Genomic DNA, 16885 nt, shown 5'->3' on the forward strand with positions numbered 1-16885 from the left:
TAAACAGCTTGGGGAGGGCAGGAGTGTGACTCACGCACACTGTCAGTAGCCAGCAGCCTTCCCTGGAGTGCCACTTCAGACCCTCCAGAGTCTGGCTCAGGGGGACGCGCTGGGCAGAGATCTCGGGGTGAAGAGGCTCTGGCTCAGGGGCAGGGAAGCCCTGTGGCCTGTCCCTTGTGGGTCTGGAACACTGACGGGCTTCTCGAAGAGACTACTGAAAAACTGTGGCCTAGCACAGATCCTGTAGGTCATGATACCAGGGACTGAGCCTGCCTGTGCCCAGCTCCCTCCCCTCGCCAATCCCAGCTCTGAGTGCCTGGGCCCTGCACGGAGCCTGCCCTTCCCCAGTGCCCAGCTCAGACTCAGCTCATCATGCCTAGCACCGCTTGACAGGAGCCCAGCACAGACTGACTGGGCCTGGCTGTGACTTTTGCAGTGGTATCCCTGGTCGGTGCCATTCTCCATGTGTCAGCCAGTTCCCCGAACCTCTCCCAGCCCCACCAGGCATCACACCCCAGGCAAGGCATCCGTTGTGGACCAGACACTGCACACAAAGGCTGGGAGTGCCCTGTCAGGCCCAGCACCCAGGAGAGGACTTCAATGCAGACCACGGGCCACTGAGACAGCATCTGTTCAGTGCATGGCTCACATGGAGCTGCTGAGGGAGCAATTGCTGGTCAGCAGAGATGCCAACGAGTCACAAATAGAGAGACTTAAGCTCTTGGAGCTCAGCAGCTCCTGAGCTGGCCCTTGATGCCACTGAATAGCCAAGCTCAGGGCAGGGTGCGGGGAGGGGGCAGAACCCCAAATTGTCCCTCACTTGGCACCAAATAAAAGCTGTAAGAATCTGGAAATGACAAAAGCAGCTCACTGAGGGAGGGCTGGATCTCAGGACCCCTTGAGCAAAGGACTCCAGATTTTCCCCACAAAGTCTACCCCAGTGCCTGGATGTGTTGCAGCAGTTTTCAAGTCAATCTCCCTCTGTGCAGGGATTTTACAGCACTTTGATTATTAAAGTCAGCTCCTTATTGGGGTGAGAAGCAGTAGCTGAGAAACCTCCTTGAGCAGGTGATGGCAACTGGCACCTTGAACTACCCTTTGCCTGAACATGGAAGCAGACACTTTTTGCAAAACATTTAATCTAATCAAAAAACGATTTTTCCACCAAAGCCGGTCCCACCTTGGGCTTAGACTTGTCAGAGACTTAGGGGAAGGTCAGAAGGAACAATCAGGTTATCTGGTCCGACCTGAGTATCACATGCCACCAGCAACATCCAGCTTCGTTCAAAAACCCCCAACTCTGGACCAATGCCCTACCCCGGGCTTCCACGGGGCACAGCAAGATTCATGCCAATCCAGGTACAAACATGGATTTTAAAGCACTTACAAGTATGGGCTGTCTCTAGAGTGGTTCTGCCACTTCACCCTAACCCCCTCCAGTAACAGCTGTGTGTTCCCCACTCCGCTGCACTGGAGCGTGCCCTTGGTCTGGCATTCTAGCCCTGCAGGGGGTCCTGGGATGAGGCCAGGCTCTAGTGCTGGTCCTGCTCGTGCTGCCAGCCAGCTGGTCATGCTGAGTCAGCGGGATGCTTGGCTAACACGGTGAGGAGGCAGTGCCAGGTCGCAGCACAGGCAGAACATACGCTTGGCATGCAGGGGATCGAGTACAGGTGCGTCTAGAGAAGGGCCGGCACAGCCCCTCCCTGGTCCAGTGCCGCCATGCTGCTTTCCCATCAACCTCAGAGACAGAGCCCTATGCCCCAGGCACGAGGTGGCATGGCTCACTCCGTGTGATGCAGTTCCAGGATCCAGATGCTGTGGGCTCTCTCCAGGTAGCCCAGGGCATACAGCAGAGCCGTGGGGTAGTCTCCTGCCCCCGATGCAAGGTGACCTCCCTCCTCCGAGCTCCTGCTGCTTCCAAGGCCATGGGAGGCCCCGGGAACGTACTGTGGGAGGGACCAGCTCCTTCCTTGTCATGGAGGGCAGCACAAACCACAAGGGCCAGAGGCAGGTCAGAATCCCAACGCTTTCTTTTATTGAGTTATAAAAACAAACATGTTATAAAGCTGTGAGAAAAGCCGCTGGCTCCTCTCCCTGGAGATCCCCGCAGCGTGGTCCAAGTGCCAGTTTCCCCGGCGCTGACTGCCGGCAACAGCAGCACTCCAGCAGGACCTGCTCCAGATCCTCGGCTGCCAAATGGCTGAAAGGTCTGTGTGGGGTACGGCAGAGCCAGGTCTCAGGTGGGAAGGTCCGTGGGAGGGCAGATCTCCAGGTTCTCAGATGCTCATTGGTGGGGAGGTCCATGGGGCAGGGCAGCAGCTGTTACGTACGGGCGTTGCGCTCTGTCTCTGCCAGACACTCTCTCACCAGCGCCCGGGCATGGATAATGCCTGTGAAGGGAAAGCCCAAGGGAGCCTCAGACCTACTGAATGGCCTCAGAACCCAGCTCAGCAGGGCACAGTGCCAGGGCCACACCTAGGATCCCAGCCCCTTTTGGAGCTCTATGTGGTCTGGCATCAGCTCATAGCCAGGGGCAGAATGCCCGCAGGCAGGGCTGGAAGGGAAGTCCCAAAGGTAAATTCAGCCTTGTGGGAGAGGCACCAGCTAGCTCCCTGACCCCCTGTCAGCAGCACAGGAAGGACGGAGTGGATCCTGACTCCATAGGCTTTACCTCCACTCTCATGGCACTGCAGCCACCGGCACCACAGGCACTGGAGCTTTGCATGGCTGCACGGGGGCACTCGGGGCTTTCGCCTGTGGGGGATGCATCTCCTCTTTGCCTCCCTGCTGGGCAGGGCTGGAGAGGACCTTACAGCGGACGGAGGGATGCATTTCTCCTTCCCACCCCTGGAACTAGCTGCCCCACAGCCCTTCACCAGTATCTGGCCTTGCATCCGACAGCGATGGATCTGTGCTCGCCGGATGCCAAAGCCCCTGGCAGGAAACAATGTACAACTGTCCTTATGGAGTTTGGCAGTAACTGTCACTGAGATGGGCTTAGGCTGGCTGCAGCTTCAGGCAGCGTTGGCCACACCTGGGTCAGCTCCCCATCCGACACCGGCAATGGGCTCAGACTCAGCATTTCTGTGTCAGACACACCTGAGGCAGCCCCACCCCCAACCCAGCAACGTGCTCAGGCTCTCTGCAGCCTCAGACAGCATTGCTGCACTGGTCACATCTGGGGCAGCTCCTCCCTCCCTTCCCCCTGCAGCGATGGGCTCAAGCTCTCTGAAGACTCAGGCCGCATCGGTCACACCTGAGGCAGCTCAGATACTTAGCAGATGGCTCAGGCTCTGTGCACATTCAGGCTGTGTCACTGCATCAGTCACCCTCAGACTGACTCCCTAAGGGCCTCATACCTCTTTTCAGCCGCTCCATGGCACTCTTGCTACCTGCATAGGTGGGTCGAATCTCTTTGCCCATCTCCTCAATGACAGAGAGTAGGTCAGTGTATGTGCTCTGGGAGCCCTGAGAACCTGGCGGCTTCATGGCCTGCAAGGGGCAGAGAGAGCGTGAGAGAGCCAGCCCTCCCCAGACCATGCTGGGCCAGGCAGCAGAGGTGGGGGCAGTGGCTCACCTGCACGTAGCCCATGGACGGGGGGCCAAAGTCGTTGAAGAGGGGCCGGAAGGGGGCAGAGGCTCCAGGGACAGATCCGGATGGCGATGGGACACTCGTGGCTGGAAGAGATGGGACAGGAGAGATCATGTTACCAAGGAAACAGCAATCCTGTGTCATCCTCCCCCCACCCTCTGGCCAGCAGCATCCAGCACACAGGCCCTCTCCCAGCCCTGCTGTGGGATGGAGCAACGCCAGTAAGGCCGAGGTATCCCACTCATGACACCTGGCATTCCCTCCCCCTGCTGTGTTAGTGGTGGGGACGGGGAGTGGATTGGATCTGCTGGGATCCAGGTGCAGCAGGGCTCTAGCCCCGGTGCTACTCAGTGATATCTGGGCTGTGCCATCTGCTGTCACGGGTGGGGGGAGGGGAGAAGAGAGAATTCACTGCTTCCTCCTTTTGCTCCAATGTCTCCTGTGCCCCTCCCCCTCCCCGATCTATCACCCAGTGCCTGTGCAATAGCACCTAGGCTGTGCCTCACGGCTAGAGCTAAGCACACGCACCCCCGGGTCCCACCAGCCCCTCCAAGCCTGTCCAGCTGAGCTCCTACACTGGTGCCATCACTTCTGCAGGGATTGCCTTGCCCCTGACCATTACAGGCCCACGACCTGGAGAGTACCACCTCCACGCAGCTTACCCCCCTTTCTTGGGGCTCAATGCAGCCTTTTGACACACTGTGGTGCTTCTGCTCCCACTCCACGGAGGGCTCAGTTCCATTCTCAGCCCTCACCGCCTTCTTGGGGCTGAGAGGCTTGAGCACAGTGCTGGGAGGAGACCAGGCTCTCGCACTCTCACTGTGCAACCCTGGTCACCAGCTGTGCCATGGGCAGAGTGCCACTGACCTAGCTCTGCCAGGTGCTGGGAGCACTTACAGCTGGTAGCATTAGCCCCCTCGGCTCACAGCAGCACCACAGGCTCCTCTTCTCATACACCCTGCTGGCCTTGGTCACAGGAACTTATGGGTTTATCTCAACTTCCTGCAGCCAAGTGTTGCAAAGAAACAAAATCCTATCTTGGGCAAGAGCTGCCTCTGCCCCACAACCCCATCTCTACTGTCCCTCCTACTCCCTGCCTGCACCTGCTGCACTGCCCATAACCTGCGCATCGTCTGCGACCCTTTGTTCTCTCCTCCCCCTACCTTGTGTCTGCAGATCGGCCCACCACCACAGTGATGCCTCCCCCAGCCCCTGCTCCAGCACACTGCAGCTGCCTTCCTCTGGCCACAAAGCAACATGGGTACCTCCTGCTCCTGCAGCTCACTTGCCTTCCCTCCAGACTCTCCACTCACTCCAAGTCAGCCTGCTCTCTGGAGCCCTCTCAACACCACTCCAGCCTCCCTCTCTGACCTGCTGTCTCACTCACACCATCCAAGTCTGGCCTCATGCATAGCACTGGCCAGGAAATCCACCTACCCCATATTACATAGTTGTCTCCTGCCTCCCGTGTTTCCTCCACTTGTCTGGCACCAGCCCCTCACAACAGGGTCAGTGTGACAGCTTCCCCCGCATCACTCGTCCGTTTCACCAACTCCCCTCTCACTTCAAGTCTCAACTACAAGCATCTCGCCCTTTGCCTCAAGCCATCTGCAGTATCAATCCTGGCCTGGAGAAGTCCCCATTGGACCAGAGAAGTGGGAGACCCCTGGGTTCCTCATGGAATAGTTTGACTGTTGTGGCTTCATAAAATATCTTCTCTCTCAGTTGTCAGGCATTGGCATGAGACAAAATCCAGATGTTTTAAACCTTCTGACTAAGGCCTTGTCTACATGGGCTGGTATTCCAGAATAGCTATTCCATGATGCTCTTACTCCAATTCAGCTTAATCCATTTTCCATGTGGATTAAACTAATTCAGAACAAGGCACTCTTGTTCTGGAATAAGAGCATCCACACATGCAGTTAATCAGGAAGAGTTAATCCACTTTTGAGTCACATCCCAGCTTCTTCCAGATTGACGTTCATGTGTAGATAAACTCTAAGTTTCCCTTCCAAGCCCCATAGCTGAAGATTCACTTTTTGGGTGAAGTCACAAGCCTGTGGACTGCCTCAGAGGTCAGAGTCTTCCAGGAGAAACATGGCAGATGAAATCTCACACAAGCAGATCAAACCACCACCACTGCACAGCGTTCTTTACACATCATACAGCAGCAAAAGCCAAAACCCATCCCCCCCAAACTGTGACATTTCCTGACTTTTGCACGCTTAAAATACACATTTATTTCAAAGGAAGGTGCAGGATACTCTACAGCAGCAGTTATGGGAGAGCCTACCCCATGGCATATAGAACAGTAAATATTAAATAAAAAAACTGGTTTTGGCAGGGCTATCTGGATGAAAGGAATCCCCAGTTGGATCCTTGTCTATATCCACCTAAAATATTGGCCTCAGTGATATCAAAGGGTAGAGAGTTCCATAAGCTAACTGTGTAAAAAGTATTTCCCTTTATCATAGATTCCTGGAGTTAAAGCAGACAGCCTGGTGTCCCCAATGTCATCGAATGCCCTCGTTCCTTGCATTACAATATAACACTACCTTCTCTAGTCCATTCAGTGTTTTGTATCCTTTTATCAAAACTCCTTTGTGCCAAGCTAAGCTATGCCAACCTCCTTCCAGGGCTGAGAATTTCTTGTGGCTCATCTCCAAAGCCCCTTCAGTTCTGCAGTATGCCTTTTGTGACGGGCTGACCAGTATTACATGCCATTTCCAAGGCAGGGTGCCACATTGATTTACAGAAGGGCACACAGAGGTTTTCAATAGTATTCCTCAGCCCATTCTTCATGCACCCAAGCTCTATGTTTGCCTTTCTCAAGAGTTGTTGTACAGCAAGCCGAGGAATCACAGAGTGGTACACAGCCGTGCTCTGAGCGGTGGCAGTTAATATACAGCCCTGTAAGTTCAAATTAGTCCCTCCAGTGTGCATTACTCAGCATCTATCCCCACAGAATCCTATCTGCCATGGTGCTACTTCTTCCCCTAGCAGGGTTAGGGCCCTCAGAAGTACCCTATTAGCATGAGCCTCCCACCCCAGGAACTGAACTGGCCCTTCCAATGGAGCTAATCACCCGCTATAATTGCAGCTTTGCTGTATTTAGTCTCCTAGTTCCTTAGGAGGGAGCGTACAAGGTTGCACAGTTAACTGCTCAGAAGTCAGGAATGCGCAAGTCCCAGCTGCATGCACGACTGCAACTCTGCCCTGTCACCCGTAAGCAGCATTACAATAACAAGTCTAACTCCACAATCCGAGGTTATTCTCAAACAAGCTGCTCTTCGAGCTTGGAGGCTACTAATGCATGCAGCATCTGCTACAGACAGGCAGAGTCTCCAAGTCTGGTGTAGCTGGTGTCGAGAGACTTGAGTTCCATTCCTTGCTACACCACAGACCTTGGATAAGTCACCCCCCAACCCAGTGCCCCATCTGTAAGATAGGAGCACTAGTACTTAACTTTCTATATAATGTGTTCTCAGGATGAGAAGTGCTACCTAAGTGCTGAGCTGACAGAGCATGGCAAGAGGAGAATACACCATGTCAAAGCTCAGATAGCAGAGACAGACTTGCCAGTGATCACGTTAGCTTCTCAGACACACAGCGCCCGCGTGTCCACCCAAGGGGGAATGGAAAACATCCCCAACACGACAACATGTGCCGTATCGGGTCTGTGCCAATGGTGCGGTGCAGAGGAAGAGAAGGTCCTGTGGGAAACAGAGCCATGGCACTGTCTGGCAGAGGGGGATTCAGGATGTTGATAGGGAACAGAGTTACTGTGAGGGGGCTCCCCAACAAGTGGTGCCCCAGACCCTTGGAGGGTCATTTCTGGGGCTGGGTGGGTGGGAAGCCAGGTAGGGCTGCTCGGGTGGGGGTTTCCTGCATGTGTCTGTCACTCACAGGTGGGGGTCAGTTGGAGGCTGGGTTTCTTGGGGGAGGAGGATCTACCATAAAGTTACTCAAGAGGGTGGGAGGAGGCTGGTCCCAAGGGGGGTTGTTAGTGGGGGGGGGAACTGTTCACTGCAAGGGTTAGTCTCTCACTGGTGAAGGGAAATAGGGCCATTCACACAAGCAGGGGGTTGAGTTTGGGAGGCAGGGTGGAGGATGGTCTTTCGCTAGTGGGTATGTCATTCGAGGGGGAGGGGCTGCTCCGGTGGAGGGGGAGGAGTCACCGGCTCGCGGGGGGGGGGAGGGGCTGCTCCGGTGGAGGGGGAGGAGTCACCGGGTCGCGGGGGGAGGGGCTGCTCCGGGGAGGGGGGAGGAGTCACCTGCTCCGGTGGAGGGGGAGGAGTCACCAGCTCGCGGGGGGAGGGGCTGCTCCCGTGGAGGGGGAGGAGTCACCGGGTCGCGGGGGGGGAGGGGCTGTTCCCGGGGGGGGGGGGGCCCCGGCTCCCGAGGGGGGGCAGTCACCGGGTCGCGGGGGGGAGGGGCTGCTCCCGGGGGGGTCCCTCTGTCGCTCACCGGCGGGCGGGGCTCCAGGGGCGGGACTGGCGCTGCTGCTGGTGCCGGCGGCTCCGGAGCTGGCGGGGGCGGGCGCGATGGGCTTGTAGGACATCCCCGAGTCCCCTCCCTGACGCGGCGCGCGGCTCCTGGGCGCTGATTGGCTGCGGCTCCGGCACGGGGCGCGTCGACTCCCGGGCTTGTGGGAGGATCCCGCACGCTGCCGCTGATGGGCCGGCGGGCGAGGATCCTCGCGCCGATTGGCCGACCCTGCTCACCTCTCGCCTCTGATTGGCCGCAGCCACCCCGTCCCGCTGGGTCCCGACGCCGCTGTCCAGTTCTGTCCTCGCGTTGGGTGGGCGCGCGGACCCTTCCCGGCCCCACGAGCGCGCGCGCGTTCTCGCGCTCAGCCCGCCTGAGTCCTGCTCGCGCCTCGTCCGTCGTCCCCCCCGGCCTGGGCCCGCCCCGACCCGGCGCGCGCCGCTGCCGCCTGCCTTGCTCCGCTCGGACCCCGGCCGAGCGCCCCGCTCGCGGCGATGACGCCTTCCCCCCCCCCTCCTCCGCGCCTGCGTCACGTGCTCCGCCCCCTCTGTGAGGTCGGAGTCGGACTCGCATCTCACGTCACACGGCGCCCCCTGCACTCGCTCCGTCTCCATGGAGACCAACGAGACGCCGGCCGCGCGGCCCGGCCTGGCCGGCCCATCAGGGCGCGAGGGCAGGGTGGGCTCGGATGCGCCTGGCGCCTGTTAGCGCTGGGCCCCGGCTGCCGGCCGCGTCTGGCTCTCGGCCCCGCCGCTGCGCCACGTGCCCGGCCGGAGCGCTCGCGCGCGGGGCCTGCTCCAGAACCCAGGCTCCAGCCACGTGCGCGGCGCGCGGGCTCCGAGCTGAGCCGGGGGCTCCCCAGCCCCTGGGCCTCCCCCCCGCCCGGCTGGGCCGGAGCCACCCCACTGCCCTAGGGGCTGCCGCGTGGGCGGGGCCAATGCCCCTCCTCCCCACTGCTGGGGGGGCGTGTAGGGGCGGGGGCCGCCCCAGAGCAGGGACCTTCCGCCCCCTCCCCCCCACCGATCCCGGACACCGCCGGGCCCCTTCCTTCCCCCCCACCCGTTCGTGTTGGAGCCGGGGGTGCGATGGGACCATGCCGCGTGGAGCCGGCAGTGGCACGGGGGGGGGGGCAATCACAGACTCCCACTGAGAACTGCAGGGACCTCGCAAGGTTAAGGCCGTGTTCCGCCCCCCGGCAGCGAGGCAGGACCAAGGGAACCTGACCCATCCCTGGGCGGCATCTGTCCAACTGATCGTAAAACACCTCCCCTGACAGGGCTTCTCCCCCACCTCCCTGCTCCAGGGCTTCGCTAGCTTTAACCTTAAAGTTTTCCCTAATATCTAACCTACGTCTCCTTTGGTGCACATTAAGCCCTTTACGTCTTGTCCTGCCTTCAGTCAACCTGGAGAACAGGTCTGTTATCAGACCCCTTAAAAGACTGTTATCAGACCCCCCCCAATCTGTTCTCAGACCTCAACAGCCCCAATTTTTTTTACCTTTGCTCATAGGAGGTTTTCTAAATCTTTTACCATTTTTGTTGCTCTCCTCTGGACTCTCTCCAATTTGTCCACATCTATTCTGGAGTGTGGCACCCAGAACTGGGCACAGGAGCCAGCAGAGGCCTCCTCAGAGCCGAGTACTGTGAGATAATTATCTCCCGTGTCTTACATACGACACTCCTGTTACTACACCCCAGAATGACATTTGCCTTTTTTGCAACCGCATCACATTGTTGACTCATATTCAATTTGTGAACCACTATAGCTCCCACATCCTTTTCAGCAGCACGGCCTAGTCTGTTATGCCCCATTTTGTAGTTGTGCATTTGATTTTTCCTTCCTAAATGAAGTACTTTGCACTTCTTTTTGTTGAATTTCATCTTGTTGATTTCAGACCAATTCTCCAATTTGTCAAGATCATTTTTGAATTCCAATCCTGTCCTCAGCAATGCTAGTAACCCCTCCCAGCTTGGTGTCGTCTGCAGATTTTATAAGCATTCTCTGCACTCCATTTCCAAGTAATTAATGACAGTGAATAGTACGGGATTCAGGACTGACCCCTGTGGGACCTTACTAGACACATCCCCCCAATTTGACAGCAAGTCATTGAGAACTACTGTGTGAGCACGGTCTCTCAGATAGTAGTTTCCTCTAGACCACATTTGCCTAGTTTGCCCATGATTGGGACTCAGCGTGACCCGGGGTGGGGGGCATGGCAATGGGATGTGATGGAGCACATGCAGTCAGGAGAATGGAGCCATCTCCTTTATGCAGCTCCTCATCAGCCATTGTCCACAGCTGATGGGCAGGGGAGAAATGGTTTTAACCAGGGGAGATGGGAATGGCAGAGATCCTAGCCAGACCTTTTGGGGGCTCTGAGACCCAGCTCAGGGGTATTACTCCTCCCCCCCCACATCCTGTGACAAAGTGGGAATTGTTAGTAATATTTTTATGACTCCTGTGTGTGCCTCAGTTTCCCCTATACATTGCTTGGCTACCCAGTGGCAGGGGAAAGAATTACATTTACTCTCGGGGCAGACTCAGAGACATAGGGGTGGGTGTCATTCCCTCTCTGGGTAGAATGAAGAGTCATTAAGGAACTGTCTGAAACTGAACCAGATCGATAAGGAGGACTCATAAATCAACACAACAGCAGGAAGCTCTGTCCAGGGGGCCTGTGACCAGAAGGTGGTCCTGCCTGGAGAACAAAGGACAGATGGGTCCAGCAGAGAACAAGTGTGGGCTCTGGGGGAAGCTGGGGCTCTCACCTGGGAATGGAGGAAGGAAGGAAGTTAGAGAGAGACAGAGCCTAAAAGTGCAGCTTGTGCGAGGTTGGGAACAGGTTCTGGATGTGGAGGACAGCGTGAAGGGCAGGATCAGTTTTGGCTGATAAACTGTGGCTCGGCCAGAGGGACGATGCTTTAACCTTTATTTCTCTCTGCTGCCCTAAGGCCTCCCTGGGCTGTGGAACCAGGTGCCTAACAAACCAAACCGTTTTGAAAATGCTGGCTGTGGTGGGGCATCACTGCAAACCCGGGCTGGGGTGCCTGAATCCCCGAAGAATGGGCAGCCTCTCCCTGGAATCTGGCTCAGTGGGACATGCTGGGCAGAGCTGTCTGGGAGAAGTAGGAGGGCTGGCGCCCAGAGGCTCCCTCTCAGAGGCGGTGAGGCCCCGGGGAGGAAAAGTGGGACCCCTTGGGCATACGGAAAGCTCCTTGACACACGGAAAGGCTCCCCAAAGGGACTGATTAAAAGCTGGGGCATAGCACCAACCTGTGGATCTGTGACACCCCCACGAGCCAGACCCTCCAATCCCTGATCCCCGCACAACCTAGACCCCACCCCCATCTCTGACCCTAAGTGCCCCTCCCCCACGTAGCCCAGACCCCAGTCTCACCAGAGTTGGCAGCAGCGCCCTCAGGGGGTGAGAGCTTGGGAAGGTTCCCCCCCCCCCCCACTCTCCCCATTCTCCCTACTCAGGTGTGAACAATACTTTATTAGATCATCTCTTGGGGTCACAAGCAGAACACTTGGGGAGATGGGCAAGGGGCACAGGCTGGGCAGACTCGGGGGGACATACACACAAAACCTATAGGGAACCTGTCTGGAGAATTGGACAGGTGCAGGGGGCAGCTTTAGGGTTGGGGAGAGGGGCTAGGGTGCAGAGCAGCACTGGGTTGGGGTGCAAGGGACAGCATATGGGGCAGGGCACGGGGGCAAGGTCCAGAGGCAGAAGGCAGCTTTGGGGTTAGGATTGGGGTGCAGGGGCAAGGTCGAAGTGCGGGAGCCAGCGTATGGGCAAGATCGGGGGGCAGCACTGGGGCAAGGGCAGAGGACTGGGATGGTGTGCAGGGGCAGGTTTGGAGCAGTGGGGATGGTGTTAGGAGCTGGGGTGGGGGCAGGGTTGGGTTGCAAGGTTTGGGGGGCCAGGTCAGGACGTGGGACAGCATTAAGAGTGGGATTGTGAGCAGGGCTGAGATGGGAGGGGCAGTGTTGGGGTGGGGGGCAGTGGGCAGCACTTTGCCATGCGTTATATGCCTGGCTGAGTCCATGCTCTGGGGCCCTGGCCTGCTCCAGGGCTTGGGGGTGCAGGCCAACCTCAGCAGCAAGGGATGGTGTGGGCTGGGGTGCAGGTGGAGCCAACTGAGAGTGTGGGTGAGGGGGTCAGTGTGGGCCAGGGGTGCAAGAAGAGTTAAGCAATGGGGCAGGTGTGGGGTTGAGGAGTGGGAGGAGTAGGCCAGGGGCCGGTGTGGTTTTGGGGTGCAGGGAGTGCAGGCAGATCTCAGCGGCGGGGGTTTGGGACGCACTGTGGCAGGGCCGGCACTGGAGAGGTGAGGTCCTTGCTCAGTGCTTGCACCCACGTCGTGCTGCTCTGGTGTCCAGACCCTCAGAGTTGCAGCCGGAGCCAGCTGTCTGCAGGCCGCAGCCCCCTCCTCTCCGTAAGGCACAGCAGGGCTCAAGTCCCGCGCCCTGCGCTGGCACTTGTTGCCTCAGCGTGACATCATCCGCACAAACTCTGCCAGAGCAACCCAAGGACACTGTCAGGGCAGTGAAGGCAAAGAACCCAGGAGTCCTGGTACCCCCACCCCCAACCCATTAGGCCCCCCTCCCCTACCAGAGCGGGGGATGGAACCCAGGAGTCCTGACTCCCAGACCCCGGCGCTAACCATCAGACCACACTGCCCTGCCCACATGGTACCTTCGAAATCCACCAGGCCGTCCCCGTTGAGATCCACGTCTTTGAGGATTTCGTCCACCTCGCGATAGTTGAGTTGTTGGCCCAGCAGCTTGCGCATGGCCTCACGCAGCTCTGCTGTGCTGATCCGTCCGTCACCATTGGTGTCAAACTGGAGGGAGAGCACAAGGGAGATGGCTGGGGTCGGCACAGAGCCCCTAGTCCTTGGACTGCCCCACTGCACCCCTGACCACGCCTGGGCCTGGCCTCTGCCTACCCACCTTGCTGCACCCTCAGAACAGCTCTACTCACACCTGGTCCTGGCCCCGCCTGTCCCTGAGACTGCCCTGTCCTGTCCCCGGGACTGCCCTGGCTTGTCCCATCCACCCCCAGAAATGCCCCCCCACATAGCCCTGCTCTGCCCACTGCCCCCCTACTCCCTGTCACACCCCCAGACCTCCTCCCTGCTGCACACCTGGGCTGCCTGGCCTGCCCCAACGGTTACCTCAGCCCCCCACCCCTTGCTCCGGCTCCCTACCCCATGCCCAGCCTGACTGGCTGCACCTGGGTATTCTCCCTTGCCAAGAGCCAGTTCAGCTGCCTTTTGTCTGCCTCCTACTCTGTCCTGTGGGCTGTGGCAGCAATGGGGCAGTGCCCCTGGGGGTACACAACTGGGCACCACCGGGAGCCCATGGCTGGGCCACACAGAGCGCGTGGGGCCAGGCTGGGCTCTCACCTCACGGAAGGCATCCCGTAGCTCCTTCACTCCGATCATGTCAGCTGTCTCCGCAAGCATCTTGGGGCCCATCAGCTCCACAAAGTCATCGAAATCCACCTTCCCCCCGGCTGCAGGACACGGACGCTGTTACCAGAGGTGGGGATGGGGAGCTGTGCCCAGTGTGGGGTCCTGGCGGATGAAGTGGGCCCTGATGGGGACTGTGCCCCACGGGAGGCGGGGGCGACAAGAGATTACGTCCTGGGGGAGAGGGGGCTGATGGAGTCGAGGACCCAGGGCGAAAGGGGGCCTGAGGGGGTTTGTGACCCAGGGTAAGGTGGGGGCTGACGGGCCTGTGACCTGAGGCAATGGGGGGCAGGGCCTGTGAGCCGGGGCAAAGGGGGGCTGACGGTGTGTGTAACCTATGGGAAGAGGGTCAGATGGGGGTTTGTGCCAAGGGCGAGGGGTCTGCAGCTCTGCAGAGACAGGCTGCGCTCAGCAAGGAGCTGCCCTGTCGGGGGTGCTGTCTCTCCCCCAGTGGCGCGGGCACATACTGATCTGCTGCGACAGCTCGATGAGCTCCATCTCGGTGGGCATGTAGCCCATGGTGCGCATGCACTCGCCCAGATCCTTGTAGCTGATGTAGCCGTCGCGGTCCTTGTCGAACTCCCGGAAGGCTTCCTTTAGCTCTGGGCGGAGGAGACAGTGTGTGGGGTGCTGGCATCCTGGCACCAGCGCAAGCCCAGCACCACGGCCTGCCCCTCAGTGAGGGCCCCCTCCACTCACTAGCTACTGACAGGGACATTGGTCTGAGACCCAACTAACGCAGCACATATCCCACTCCAGCACCGTGCTCCATGGGGCTGGATTGTCAAAGGTGACCCCTAGAGGGGAAAGGCCCCGTGTCCCAGTCCCCGCGCCCCCTGAGCCAGCCAGTTGCCCACCCTGGGGCCATATCAGAGCCAGTGCCCCCTAGAGGGGCACAGTGCCTAGGTGGGGGGGTAGGTGCCGGCTGCTCTCCTGGGCAGCACTAGCAGGTGGCTGGGGCTGGATCCCCAGCGGGGCAGGCAGGCCCCATCCCATGGTCCCACTCCCACCTTTACCTTCGATCTCTTCCGGCCGCAGCTCTCGGTCCTGCAGAGAAAGGAGAATTGGGAGCAGTCAGAGGGGTGGCAGCTGTTGTCGATTCCTCCCCCAGCCAGGCCCCGGCCCAGCCTGCCCGAGAGCTCCCCTGATCTCAACCCCGGAGGCCCTGGGGCCCCCACTGCCACAGTGCTGGGTGCCCTGGGTGACCGCTCAGTGGCTTCATGGCGCAGGTGCTGGCAGCTCCATGGGCAGGGCTGGTATGGGGCGCTGCAAGGCAAGTGCTGGGGGCACCACAGGTCGGAGGGTGGGTGCAGCCGGTGGAGGGGGGCATAGGAGGGAGGGCGTGGGGGGAGGAACTGGTGCAGGTGGGGGCATACTTGCATTTGAGCTGGGCGGCACAGAAGGAGGGCACGGTGCAGAGGGGAGGCCGTCGGCGGGCACAAGCTGTGTGGCATGTGGGAATTGTGGGTGATGGTTTGGTGAATGCTCTGTGGGACTCTGGGCATCACTCTCCACAGGGGGAGATGGGGCCAGGGAACTGTGGCATAGAGCCGCTGGTGCTGTCTGGGTCAATGGCAGAACCTGCAGAGAGCACGGGGTCCCGCGGGGCAGGGAGAAGGGGCCAGGCTGAACTCTGGCTTCACCTTTGGCTCCCTGTGCCAACCTACGGCCTCTCATCCCTGGTTCTGCCACGGCTGGCAGGGTGAGAGGGCGATGGGCATCCACATGGCCAGTTTCCGAGTCGTGGAGGTCGTGGGCCAGCCGCTGTGGAGCTGCGAGGGGACAGGCGGAAGGGGGCGCAGGGTACGTACGAGCTGGGTGATGGCGATGCTCTGGCGTAGGAAGATGCAGGCCGGCCCCACCAGCCCGTGCAGCACCGAGTAACTCTGCAGCGGCGGGGTCTGCGCGGCAGCGTCCGCGTCATCGGGGCCGTGCCTGCTGGAGGCCGGGGAGCCCGGGGCACCTGAGCGCTGCCTACCATCCTATGGCAGAGCGGGCAGTTAGCAGCGAGCGGGGCCCGCGCCGCCCCAGCCTGGCTGGCGCTTGGGACCCAGATGGCGGGTGGGCTGCATTGACACGTCACACACGGGGGGGGAGAGGGGGAGTCCTGAGCAAGGGACAGATGGGCAGAGGAACACGGACAGGTCCAAGCGAGGCTCCCATGGGCCGGACACTCCAGTGCCCTGCTGACTCCACTGGCTGAGACACAGCACCTACCCCCACATCTGCCTGGCACCCACCCACTCAACACCCGGCACCGACACATCCATGAGCCCCGCTGACACCCCCATATGTCCCCTCACCCGACACCCCCAGAGCACAGCACTGACAGCACACACACACACACACACACCCTGCTCACCCATGCGGTTACACCGCCCCAGAGACCCACGATCCCACCCCCAGCGGCTGAGATGGCTGGGTTGGGGGGGGACGCACACGTGGTATCTCACTGCCACTGGGGGGCTGATACCCTGGCACCGGTGTGTGCATGTGTGTGCTGAGGGCCCCATGGGGATGGGGCTGTTGGGAGACCACACACAGGCAGTCTTAGGGGGATAGGCCTGTTGGCGGGATGTCAGGGGCTTATCAACTGCAGGCCGGAGGCGAGGTCTGGGGGTGATGTGAGGTAGGGGCCTGTGGGTGCAAGTAGGGGAAGGGCCTAATGGGCATGGAAAAGGGTCCTGGCAGCAGGAGTTCTGGGGTGTTTTGGGGACTGGGTCCCATAAACAGCTTTGAGGGGAGCACGGGGGGCTGTCGCCCATGGCCAGATGTGAGGCAGGAGCCCACAGGTGGGCATGGGAGCCTTGCATGTCCCTGCCCCATTCCTGCTGGGAGGCCTCGCTGCCTCTAGGCAAACCCCTCAGGGTGGCCCCAGGCCGTGCATCCCGCAGGGCCTGGCCCCCATCCCCAGCACACCCAGCTGGCACCAACAGGCCCCAGTGAGGGGTCAGTGGGCATCAGGGACCCAGGCCCCCCAGCTCCCTGCAGCACAGATCCAGCCAGGGCCTCAACATGCAGGATAAGCCAGCTGTCACCAGGGCAGGAGGGGAGCCCCTTGTAGGTGCAGCCACCTGGCGCCCCTGGCCCTGGGGTGAAGGTGTCTCCAGCAGCAGCAGGGCGAGCTGTGTGGATGTCCAGAAGGACGAGGAGCCTGGGAGAGGGGGACTGGGGTGGGGGTTTGAAGGGCAGAGCAGGTAGGGCTGAAGCACAGACTCGATGTGGGGACGGACAGAGGGATGGGTGCCCACGCGGCCCTGCCCGCCCTGCTCCACCCAGGTCTTACCTTGGAGACCCGCCTCTCAGGGGTCTTGGTGCAGTTGCCCAT

The 16885-nt window shown here is 59.8% G+C and overlaps 2 protein-coding genes across 3 annotated transcripts; both read right to left on the bottom strand.

Annotated features, from left to right (window-relative positions):
• Window positions 1-2012: 2012 nt before the first annotated feature.
• Window positions 2013-8557, bottom strand: CDK2AP2 (cyclin dependent kinase 2 associated protein 2). 2 transcript variants are annotated; one of them, XM_067550757.1, is made up of 4 exons: window positions 8317-8557; window positions 3578-3678; window positions 3360-3492; window positions 2013-2390 (listed from the first exon to the last, which is right to left on the bottom strand). In XM_067550757.1, exons 2-4 carry the CDS (start codon window positions 3590-3592, stop codon window positions 2323-2325), a joined length of 216 nt encoding a protein of 71 aa, XP_067406858.1. In that variant the 5' UTR covers window positions 3593-3678; window positions 8317-8557; the 3' UTR covers window positions 2013-2322. The 2 variants fall into 2 exon arrangements, with proteins under 2 accessions (XP_067406858.1, XP_067406859.1); XM_067550758.1 differs by lacking the exon at window positions 8317-8557 and adding an exon at window positions 8060-8270.
• Window positions 8558-12302: 3745 nt separating this feature from the next.
• On the bottom strand, window positions 12303-16885 carry LOC137154907 (calcium-binding protein 2-like). The gene is made up of 6 exons (XM_067550759.1): window positions 16844-16885; window positions 14574-14604; window positions 14019-14159; window positions 13492-13601; window positions 12780-12927; window positions 12303-12596 (listed from the first exon to the last, which is right to left on the bottom strand). The coding sequence occupies exons 1-6, from the start codon at window positions 16883-16885 to the stop codon at window positions 12571-12573; spliced, it is 498 nt and encodes a 165-aa protein (XP_067406860.1). The 3' UTR covers window positions 12303-12570.

This window comes from Emydura macquarii, unplaced genomic scaffold, assembly GCF_026122565.2.
Source record: "Emydura macquarii macquarii isolate MOO-44397 ecotype Brisbane River unplaced genomic scaffold, CSIRO-AGI_Emac_v2 contig_1305, whole genome shotgun sequence".
NCBI classification, from domain to species: Eukaryota; Metazoa; Chordata; order Testudines; family Chelidae; genus Emydura; species Emydura macquarii.

Bases quoted from the DNA above. Each gene is read 5' to 3' on its own strand.
- CDK2AP2 (XM_067550758.1), bottom strand. From the start codon at position 8,153: ATGTCCTACAAGCCCATCGCGCCCGCCCCCGCCAGCTCCGGAGCCGCC. The intron at 3,493-3,577 runs GTGAGCCACTGC...TGCCCCTTGCAG, and splicing joins CGTCCATGGGCTACGTGCAG to GCCATGAAGCCGCCAGGTTC. The intron at 2,391-3,359 runs GTATGAGGCCCT...TTCCCTTCACAG, and splicing joins CATGGAGCGGCTGAAAAGAG to GCATTATCCATGCCCGGGCG.
- LOC137154907 (XM_067550759.1), bottom strand. From the start codon at position 16,885: ATGGGCAACTGCACCAAGACCCCTGAGAGGCGGGTCTCCAAG. The intron at 14,605-16,843 runs GTAAGACCTGGG...CTTTCTCTGCAG, and splicing joins CTGAGAGGCGGGTCTCCAAG to GACCGAGAGCTGCGGCCGGA. The intron at 12,597-12,779 runs GTACCATGTGGG...TTGCTCTGGCAG, and splicing joins CGGCCTGGTGGATTTCGAAG to AGTTTGTGCGGATGATGTCA.